At 35.5% G+C, this 10,489-nt stretch overlaps 1 protein-coding gene across 1 annotated transcript; it reads right to left on the bottom strand.

The window, feature by feature from the left end:
- Positions 1-129: 129 nt before the first annotated feature.
- Positions 130-9,523, bottom strand: abcg4b (ATP-binding cassette, sub-family G (WHITE), member 4b). Its single transcript, XM_052576560.1, has 15 exons — positions 9,358-9,523; positions 7,550-7,790; positions 5,249-5,366; positions 4,200-4,332; positions 3,976-4,026; positions 3,733-3,878; positions 3,523-3,646; positions 3,328-3,442; positions 2,903-3,045; positions 2,448-2,546; positions 2,021-2,189; positions 1,777-1,877; positions 1,447-1,605; positions 1,249-1,367; positions 130-1,169 (listed from the first exon to the last, which is right to left on the bottom strand). Exons 2-15 carry the CDS (start codon positions 7,779-7,781, stop codon positions 944-946), a joined length of 1,935 nt encoding a protein of 644 aa, XP_052432520.1. The 5' UTR covers positions 7,782-7,790; positions 9,358-9,523; the 3' UTR covers positions 130-943.
- Between the last annotated feature and the right edge of the window lie 966 nt (positions 9,524-10,489).

Below are 10,489 nucleotides of genomic sequence, written 5' to 3'. Positions count from 1 at the left end.
CATTGCCAAATGGCTTTTGTTATTATTTATTGTAAGGGGTAAAATAAATTATCTATGTCCTCATGAACCACAATGAATACCACACTGTACGATTGTTTTGAAAATGCAACAGCACTTCTGATGAATTTCATAATTTTATTTCTAAACACATTAGGGACATTTGGCAGTATGACAATACATTGCTGATATACATTGTATGAAAGTCTGTTGGTCTAAAAGATTATAACTGTGTTTAAACACATACAATTTAGCACCAGGTAAATACAAGTGAAAATACTAAATAATCATAAAAGAAAGAAAACTAATACAATCTACTATACAAAAAGACTGATACAATGGTTTAATAGAAACACAGGCACTGTGTGAACCTTCACAGTCTTCTGGTTTGAATTAAAACCCTTTTCGGACTTGTGCAATGATATGTAAACATCCTCATCTCAAGCTAAACATGTTCATGATGTGCTTTCTGAAACTGGAAATGCAAAAAACTTCATTCTAATCAGCTCTGAGTAAAAAAAAAAAAAAAAATCAAGTCAATGTTAGTGGAAGCTTAAAGCCGGAGTTAAACGAGTTTGAGACCTGCCATAATGAATAGAGAAAGATCAGTAAATTATCATTTGCATATTTAAATTTGGTATGACATCTTGAATTTGGATATAGCAGCCTTGCATAACACCACATTTTTTCCAACACCTGGTATTGCATCATTTTAACACTGAAAAACATTTAAATATTTATTCAGTTTTTTTAAAGCCAATTCTGTACACAATGACATTAAATAAATTTATTCCAAATGACAAACAAAACCAGAACATGAAAATTATGAACAAATAAATCTGACCTTCCTGAGCAGATAATGAGACCTTTGGAAATTATAGTGTATATGTGTAGCCTGAAAACAGGCCACAAGAGCTGCAGACCATTCAAGGCCATGACTTGAAGATTACCGTTCTGACTTTATTTTGTACCGAAGAACAAAGTAGGTGGCGAGTCGCAGGATGAGGAAGAAAATCCCCAGTACGATGAAGTCCATGTATAGCTTGGCATCTTCTACATCTAATAACTGCAGTACTTCTTCAGGTCTTTGGAACTTGCAAACCCTCCCTGGACATTCAAGCTCAGTTCGATTCATCCCATAAATGGACAAAATCACCCCCTCAAACCCATACCTGTCAGAAACACAATCAAACAAACATGAAATGTGATATTTGCCTAGTAAAAGTATATATTAAGACATAAATAGCATACCGGACATAGGACACATAGGAACTCCATTGTAGGTATTCTGGAATGGTGTCAAAGTTCACAAAGAACCCCGAGAAAAGCAGCACCGGAATGGCTGTAACCGGACCGACAAAAGTGGCCACCTGTGAAGAAAGATTTTACATTACTGTCGTTAATGTTTTAGTCGCAGTCTGGGGCTTTTCTAACAGCTGTAACATGTACCTGAAGGGATGTGGAGGCAGCACCGACTAGAAGTCCAAGAGACTGGGCTACTAAAGCTGTGCAGATCGACAAAGCCAAAAACAGCAAGTAGCGGCTTGCCTCTGGAGGCTGTTCAGTCATCCAGTATACAATACTGCAGTACATGATGGGACAAAGGACCTGAGGAAGAGTGGACAAATAGTGGATAACAATTAAAGGAATTATCCAAGTCCTTGGTTTGTTTTCTTTGTCTTAGATCCATTATATTAAACCTTCAATATTGTCCAGATATGCTCAGCTCATATCATGCATAAAATGGAGTGAGTTCGGCTTAGGCAGGCTGGCACCCACCTGGAATGGAATGTCAGCCATTGTCTTAGCCAGGTAGTAAGCCTTCAAGCTGTACCAGTAGTTTAGGTGTTCCCTCAGAAACACAGCCATCTCTAGGGGAACTGAAAGAGGACACAGAATCTAGGACTCTAAAAACCACTTTCATTTCCTCTGAATGAAAGTAGGACATGACTTAAGACCCAAAACTGTGTTGACAACAAAGCTGTTACATGACTGCTGCATTCATGCCTCTTCACTAACTTACAGGTAAGAACTGTAGGCATCAGCGCTCCAAACATGAGGAAGAGCATCGAGAAGAAGAGGAAACCAGTGTTGTTGAAGACTTTGCTGGCGTCGTTGCCAATATTGAGGTACAGAAGGCCTATCAGCACTCCAATGGAGATGTGTGACATTAGGCGGAGATGTGTCAAAACCTAGTGCAAAAAAACAAGAAACATTTCAAGCACCATATTAAACTAATATAAAAATATACTATGTATATATATTATTATACATTTATTATTTATTGCCATTTTTACTTTCTTTTATTTTGATCTTTTTTATTTTCAGCAAAAAAAAATAGTTTTGTCATTTTCAGTGTTGGTACATTTACTGTGATTTGCATTCATAAAGCAGTATTGTGTCATTTTGGACACAAAACTTAATTAGGAAAGTTTAGGGCAACAGTGTACCTGATCTCTGCATATTGTAATCAATGTTCTCTTGAAGAGAATGTAGAACTGAGTCAGAGAGCTTGTTGCAAAAGTATGGCTCTCAACATGCCCTGAATCCTGTAAAAGCAAGTGTAGGAAAGCAAAATGAGTCATTTAAAAAATCATTAAAATATACAAGATCATGTTAAAGCATGAACCATCTGCCCCAGACAGCCTGTACTATTTAAAGCAGGTGTAATGTACTCTTGTGCCAAGTACAGGCTTGTAAGTATCTTTTATATAATCATGTCTTTGGCAGTCAACTCTTATCAAAACATTAAGAAGACAGTTATATCATATCAGTATATTTTGAGATGAAAGAGACTTTTGAACACAGTGGATCACTTCTTCTAGCAAACATCCTGACCACAATTTGTGCAAGTAAGCCTTACAGATGTTATCCACAGGCAGATTCTGAAACTTGCATCACTCACTTTGACACATTTTGCAGTGCATGGGGTTAGAGTGGTTTTGTCGATACAGTTGCACTTTTGCTCCAGTGCACACATGCCGCCCTGAACAGCCTCAAACAACACTGGGTTCAAGTCCCCATACTCTCCTGATGCTACTTCTATGACTACACACAAAACAGAGGGGAAATGTATGACGCATGATATACTGGTGCCAAACTGATTATTGGTTATTGATTCTTTGTAATGTGCATTGACAGTTTTTTCATCAAAATCTAATTTATTACAATTTAAAATATGTTCTATATTATTCGTAATATCAACCAGAGCTACGTTAATTTTATGTATTTGTTTTAAGAAACCGTAATACATTTTTTGCTAAATAGAAAATCTTTAAAAGAACAGCATTTATTTGGAACGGAAATCTTTTGCATTCAAATAAATCTTACTGAAATCTGCAGGATTGTGGTATGTGGGACAGTGCAGGCCCAGTCCTCTCAAATAAGGGATGAGGTATGGGACACTTCCTTTGTATATGCACTGGCCTTGGCTTAAAATATACAGCTGTGAAGGAGACCCAGAAAGAATGAAATGATGAGTGGCATGAACTGAAGATTTTCAAAAAGATTTGCACATGCACATACCTTATCAAACATCTCGAATAGTTTGGCACTGGGCTGGTGAATAGTGCAAATGATAGTTCGCCCTCCTTGTGCCAGAGACTTCATCAATGACACTACCTGGAAACAGGATGCGCTATCCAGACCACTGGACAAAATAAACAGTATCTGTTAATACTGCAAGCATCTAAATAATGCTGATTTATTTGTGTCAGAATACGATGACATCGTTACCTGGTGGGCTCATCGAAAAACATTACTGGGGGGTTGTTTACTAGTTCAAGGGCAATAGCCAGCCGCTTACACTGGCCGCCAGAGAGACAGACAGTTCGAGTGTGGACACACTCATACAGTCCAAGGGCTGTCAGAATTTCTTTTATCTGCATACCAAAATAAACACATGGAAAAGAGAAGAAAAAAAATCACCAGAGGGATACATTTGGGGCAAGTCTGACTGAGGTGATGAGCTTTACCTACCAGCTCTTTTTTCACCTCAGTGTCTTCATTGAGCTTCAGGTTGGCTGATACCTAGAAAACAGTGCAGAAATCATTGAGCTGAGTTTATTGTGTTTCTCACTAGAAATGACTTTTTTTTCTGCAGGTGACTAAGCATTCGGAAGTGATTGTTATAAATTTGGGCATTAGCACCAAACCTGCAGTAGGGGGCATCCTTACCTACATCATTCACCCTACAGACTCACCATCATCGCTTCTTGAACAGTCAATTGGGGCAGCAATTTGTCCTCTTGCATAATGTAACAGGACATTTTACGGAAGGTTCGGGGGTCTCGGAGCTTTCCATTTACCAGGATCTGTCCAGTCATTCCTGTTTCCCTGTAACACACAAGACAACCAGCAGCGTTGGGAAGATTACCCTATTTAAAACATAATAAGTAGTGTAACTATTTCAATTACTTTTATAAAGTAATGGAAATGATTACATTTGATTACTTTTCTAAATTTGAAACAGGCAGGGTTAACCTTTCAGTAGGACTCAACATTGATTACTCTCAGACTTTCAAAATCCTTCATCAATTGAATTAAGATTATAATATTTAATATTAAAGCACAGCCACCACAAAATTAGACTTTGGTGCATCTTCTTACTTTGAGATCATTCTGAGGTTAAATACAGATTTAAAATCATTACAATAAATAGTCTAATAGCTATTATACTGTTTTTGAAATCAAATTTTTGGTATGACAGAAAACACTGGCATCTAACAATGCCTTGCAAAACAAAAAAGGTTGATGTTAAAAAAGCTTATACATAAAAAGCTTATACATAAACCCAAATAGGAGATAAAACAGTTAGTGAATAAGCATGTGTTCTAATATGTGTCCTAAACTCCTGAAACATTGCTGTTTCATATTTTAGAGCAGTCAATGCAATGTATGAAAGCAATCAGTTAAATCTGTATGTGGGTGTGTGTGAAAAACAGAAATTCAAAAGTAACTCCCTTTGTAATTGTTAACATTTTCATAGGTAACTGTAATTTAATTATACTTTTTTTCTCAGTAACTGTAACTGATTACAGTTACATTTCTTTTGTAATTATATAACTAGTTACTCCCCAACACAGACAATCAGTGATGGATAGGTATGGAAGCTTTCAAGATTTAAATAACATTTAAAATGTAATAAACTTATTTATTATTTACCAATAATACCACCAATTGGAATGAAAAATAAAATATGTTTTCTCACTATTTTTTGTTCAGATCAATCTTGCACCTACTGCATCCTCACCTGTATCCCGCCAGGATGTTCATCAAAGTGGATTTTCCAGCCCCAGAGGGGCCCATAATGCCAATGAGTTCCCCATTGCAAAACTTCCCCGATAGACACTTGAGTAAGGCCTTATAACCTGGAAAGAAAAAAGATATGCTTGGCGTCATACGGTTCTCCTTTGGAACAAACGGTCCACTTGCAGTTAATCCCTTCAAATAAGAAGTATGGTTTAATCCGTGAACCTCGTGACTGTACTACATATTTCTCCAAAGCTAAGAAATGTGAGAAAGCGAGTGATAAAGGTGATGAAAGAATTAGACTCCAAAACCTTTAAGTACAGTGGCTAATCAAACCATTCTGGACAAGTCTGCTCATTGACCTTTCTACGAGTCCACCATGATGGCTTTCGCCCACCACATAAGACCGAAAGATCTCATTAAAAAAAAAGTTATTACATTTTTAGCAGTCACTGATATAGTATTTCTAAAAAAAAAGTCTGACTTACAGTATTTCAAAGCAAGGCGCCCTAATTATCAGCCTATATTAGTCCAAAAGCTCTGTTCTCACAGTCAAATCGCAGGAAAGCCCTCTCCTTTACCCTTTGACTTTATTCCCATACATGTCCACTGAATGTTAAGAAGTCATTTAATGACCGTCATCTTATAATCATAGGTGGCACTTTTCCTTTAGGCCACAGTGGAAACATAGGGAGTGCTAATTACATTTATCATTTCATTTCCATTACCATCTATCATATTTACTAATATATTCCATTCTCTATATGATCATCGTATAGTGCATAAAATGAATCATCATAAAAAGCCACAAGCATTAGGATGATGTCAGCAGCCAGTTTTGAACTGAAAATGTTGTTCTCCCAAATGATGTTAGGTGTGATCTCATCTTATTTAAACTACTTGTAGTGACCGCACTGCAAAAGTAAAAGTAAATGCCCTGTTGGCATTTGAAGGCTGTAAAAGAGGAGAATCTTCCACACTGTTATGTTTTCACCAATAAATCACTCAGAGTAAAGAACCATCTGCTATCTTCAGGCCAGACTAGACTGTGCATGAGTCAGTTTCATCAGATAAAAACAGTGATCAGTATGAGATACCTTCATTCATGTTGCCTGCAAATCAATAGATCTAAAGTTCTGATAGGAAACCAAAAAGGCCTGCATTAGTCTTGGTACTCATTCTAATGTGATTTTAATCTTTTCTGAAAGCGTAGCTGCTAAATTAAAATTGCTTAACGTATTTCACTTTGTACATGAACAAAAGATGCTACTCTGAGCATGCATCTAGCCAAGATCTGTTTCAATACCCTATTTGACTTGCTAAGAGATAAATAGTCTATTATTAAACAGTATCCATCATTTAGGATCCATTTTATTTCTGAGATTGGATTTCTTTGCTACTCTGGTCTGGTCTAAAGTTGGGATGCATTCATTTGTGCACAATTATTCATGGAGGACCTCTGAGTTGTCCATTTTCTCTATTTGTATCTTTTTCCTTCATTCTGTCTTGTTTCCTGCTCTCTATCTCTCCCTTGAGTTTTGACAGTTGCATTTTTGATAAACCAGTTCTCTCTTTTCTTTAAAGCTTTTGTAAAAACGTGCATACAATTATATTATTTTATGAAAAGGGTTTTAAATTTCCTCATAATCTGTTTTTATCTATATTGTATCATTTATATTTTTATGTAAAATAAATATTTGTTATATTTTCATTCATTTATGCCTTTTACAAAAATAAAATTTTATAAATGATTTTATAAATTATATGCTTGCTTTAGTCACTATCTAATAAAACAGACTGTATGCTTTGAATTCTTATGGTGTCTTATGATTAAGATAATGTCTTATAAAGACCCCATCCTTAAAGGGATAGTTCACCTAAAAATGAAAGTTCTGTCATCATTTACTCACCCTTATACCATGCCAAACCTGTATGAGTTGCTTTCTTATGTTGAAAATAAAATATTTTGAAGATTGCTGGTTATCAAACAGTCGGTGGTTCCCATTGACTTCCATAGTATTAATATAAATACTAAGGAAGTCAATGGGAACCACCAACTGTTTGATTAATCTTATTTTATGTTCAAGATAAGAAAGCAACTCATACAGGTTTGAAACGACATGAGGGTGAGTAAATGATGACAGAACTTTCATTTTTGGGTGAACTATCCCTTTAAGATCTGTTTGGAATGAATGAGATCAAAACTACAAGTCATGCACTATTTAGGACCGATGAGTTAAATGAGTCTGACAGATTATTTATGGTTACCTTGATCAAAATGTGTAAAATATGATCTCCTGACCTTGTTTCTTCCACCACGGCCCTTCTCTGATGGCGTAGGACAGATCCATGAACTCCAGGTCCACAGCGGTGCGTTTGGGCAGGTGAGAGAAGCGCTGTGCCTCTGTGATGTGGTTCTCTACCTTTTTCAGATGGGTTAGCAGTGGAGCTTCCTGTGGCTGTGTCCCTCCATTACACAGGCTGTCCTCCACAGTAATACTAACTGACCCAAGATCAGATGCCGTCACTGCCATCCCAAAGGTCTAAAGAGAGCAAAAATCATTCAGTGCTGTGACCATATCGGTCAAAAGTTGTTTTTTTTAATGGTATAAAAATATGTGTCTCTTATTCTCCCCAAGGCTGCATTTATTTGATCAGAAATACAGCATAAACTATAATATTTTGAAATATTATCACAATAAAAAATGGTATTATTATAATTAAAAATGTATTTTAAAATATTTATTCCTGTAATGCAAAGTGGAATTTTCAACAGCCATTACTGCAATGTTCTCTATAAAAATGTATCAACAGAGAAGTACAGAACACCCTGATCCATTTGACAAACTGCATAGTTACATTTTTTACATCTCATATCACTGTCCTCTATTAAAGAAATGCTATGAGTCATCATACTGTTCATCACTATTCAAAATGAGAAATCTCCAATAGGAGCGTCTTCCTATACTTTCCCCTTGAAATGCAAACCTCTTTACACTGTCTGCTCATTCAGGAGAGGCCCTTACTCTGTCAAATTGATCTGGGTTAGAATTTGGAGCTCTTCTAAAAGGCCGGGATTTGGTTTCCTCCGAGAGACTGCTTTGTGCTGACACATTGAATTGACTAGCTAGATGTAAGTCCCTGGAGTTTGGAGCCAAAAGGAAGAGCGAAATCAGAGAATGTAAGTAGCCAGGTCAGAGACAGACATCACTGGCTCAGTCCCACAGAGAGCACTAGGAGGGGATCGCTCCAGTGTTCACATGAGAATTAGAGCCAGCCTGTACAATGAAAATCTTGTTGGAATGTATTATAACCAGTGAAACATAATAAGAATTCTTCAAAGACATGCGGGCAGAACAAATTATCACCACTCCTCTGATTTTTGCCCACTGTTTAGTGAGACACTGTGCATGTTAATATACAAGTGTTACATAACACACATCCATAAACGTGACATACAGTTTGTTTTAGAAAATGAGGATGGTTGAAATAGTAGTTAGTGTGTATTCATTAACTCTTTAAATGGAAAATATATTTGAGAAAATAAGAGAGAAAGCTTAATTTCTCGGGAAAAACAGCAAGTATAAAAGATGAAATTGTTTTAAAGAAAAGAAACATGACATTGTATAGTACAGTATGAGCCCTAAAGTATTAGAAAACAGCAATGTATTATTTTGTGCCTGCCCCTTTAAGAGTTAATAACCTTTTACAGTCCAATATAAAGAATGAAGAGATTTGGCTTTGTTTGTAGGCTAATCCACAAAGAATTAGTAGTTTTATCTCTCTTTATACCATGCGCATATATTAACAGACCACATACATATTTAAAAATATAAATGAATTATATAATATTACACTATTGTATTAAATAATTATTAAATAATAAAGAAAACCTAGTTAAGGTTACTAACAAACTTCTTTAGATTCTATTATAATAATATGGCATAGCACAGTATAGTAATATGATTAAGATATAAGATTAAAGAATAATGCTATAAAAATATATTTTTATATGACATGCTGTTGTTATAGTCACAGATGATGGTTAAATTAGGCTAATGCTGACATTGAACTGCAAATCCTAGAAAGCAAATTCTTGAAATCACTCACCCAGTTCCGCACTTGAGAGGAAATGTATTCGTTAAAAGTGTTGAAATGTAGGACACCTTCTCTTCACAATAGGTAACAGAAACGGGTCGTGCTCCTCTGGTAATACCGTACAGAACTGACTGAAAAACTTGAGTCCTGAAGGAGAGCTTCGTGGAGAGGTGTCACGCAAAACCTGGGATGGATGGAAGTGAAGCCAGACCATCGATGATGCGCGAGAGAAGAAGACATGCACGCTCAGCGAGCGGTCCCATGGAAACCAAAATAAACATTTATTTCATCCATCTTCTTTCGATATTTATTGCACAATAGTGTTATATATTTTTTAATGCATCATTTATAAAATGTTTCAAATTATGTTTTATATATATATATATATATAAAGCAATACAAAAAAGTGAGTTCCGCGCAAACATGTACGTGTCTTTGAAATGCATGTTTGTTTATTAAAGCAGGTATAAGATTATAGACTTCTGTGGACAGTGTGCTATGCAATTTCCTGTGAAAATGAGTGGACGCGATGGCAACATGCTACAACTGGTTTCCAGAAGAAACCACACGCTAATAAAGCAAGTTTATGCTCAAAACGAGCATATCTTCAGGACGAGTCTAAGCTTGACAACTTAGAGTCCCTCTGTCTAAATGTCACCTGGTGCCTGGAGAATAGATATATATTCAGCATCAATCTTGGAAAGTATGTGTCCATACTAAAATTATTTGATAATAAATCTTTGAAAATACTTTTTTTATGTTAAGAGCTCAGAGCAGGGTTCCCAGCTCCAAGAAAAAAAAAATGTGTGTATATATATTTATATATATATATATATATATATATATATATATATATATATATATATATATATATATATATATATATATACTAAAGTCTATTATCTCATACCTGTTTTTATAAAATTGAAAGCTAGCCAAAATTTCCCCCGTCCAATCACAGTTTACAGCTGCTGTATTCCCGTAATATACTTTTAAATATCTATATATTTTTAGATTCTTTATTCTGTTTTAAACATTATTTTTATTGATGTATGTGCGTAATTTCTTAATACAATTGAAAAACAAAAACATATCCTCTCTGATATATTTCAGTCAAGACCATTATTAAGTCTACATAATCATT

Source organism: Carassius gibelio, chromosome B15, assembly GCF_023724105.1.
Source record: "Carassius gibelio isolate Cgi1373 ecotype wild population from Czech Republic chromosome B15, carGib1.2-hapl.c, whole genome shotgun sequence".
NCBI classification, from domain to species: Eukaryota; Metazoa; Chordata; class Actinopteri; order Cypriniformes; family Cyprinidae; genus Carassius; species Carassius gibelio.
Note: the sequence above shows the minus strand (reverse complement) of the source record. Positions and strands in the feature narration are given on the sequence as shown.

Excerpts from the sequence above, each read along its gene's own strand:
- abcg4b (XM_052576560.1), bottom strand. The coding sequence starts at position 7,781 with ATGGCAGTGACGGCATCTGATCTTGGGTCAGTTAGTATTACTGTGGAG. Across the intron at positions 4,027-4,199 it reads CTGTTCAAGAAGCGATGATG|GTATCAGCCAACCTGAAGCT; the intron begins GTGAGTCTGTAG and ends ACTGTTTTCTAG. Across the intron at positions 3,443-3,522 it reads TATTCGAGATGTTTGATAAG|CTGTATATTTTAAGCCAAGG; the intron begins GTATGTGCATGT and ends TCTCCTTCACAG.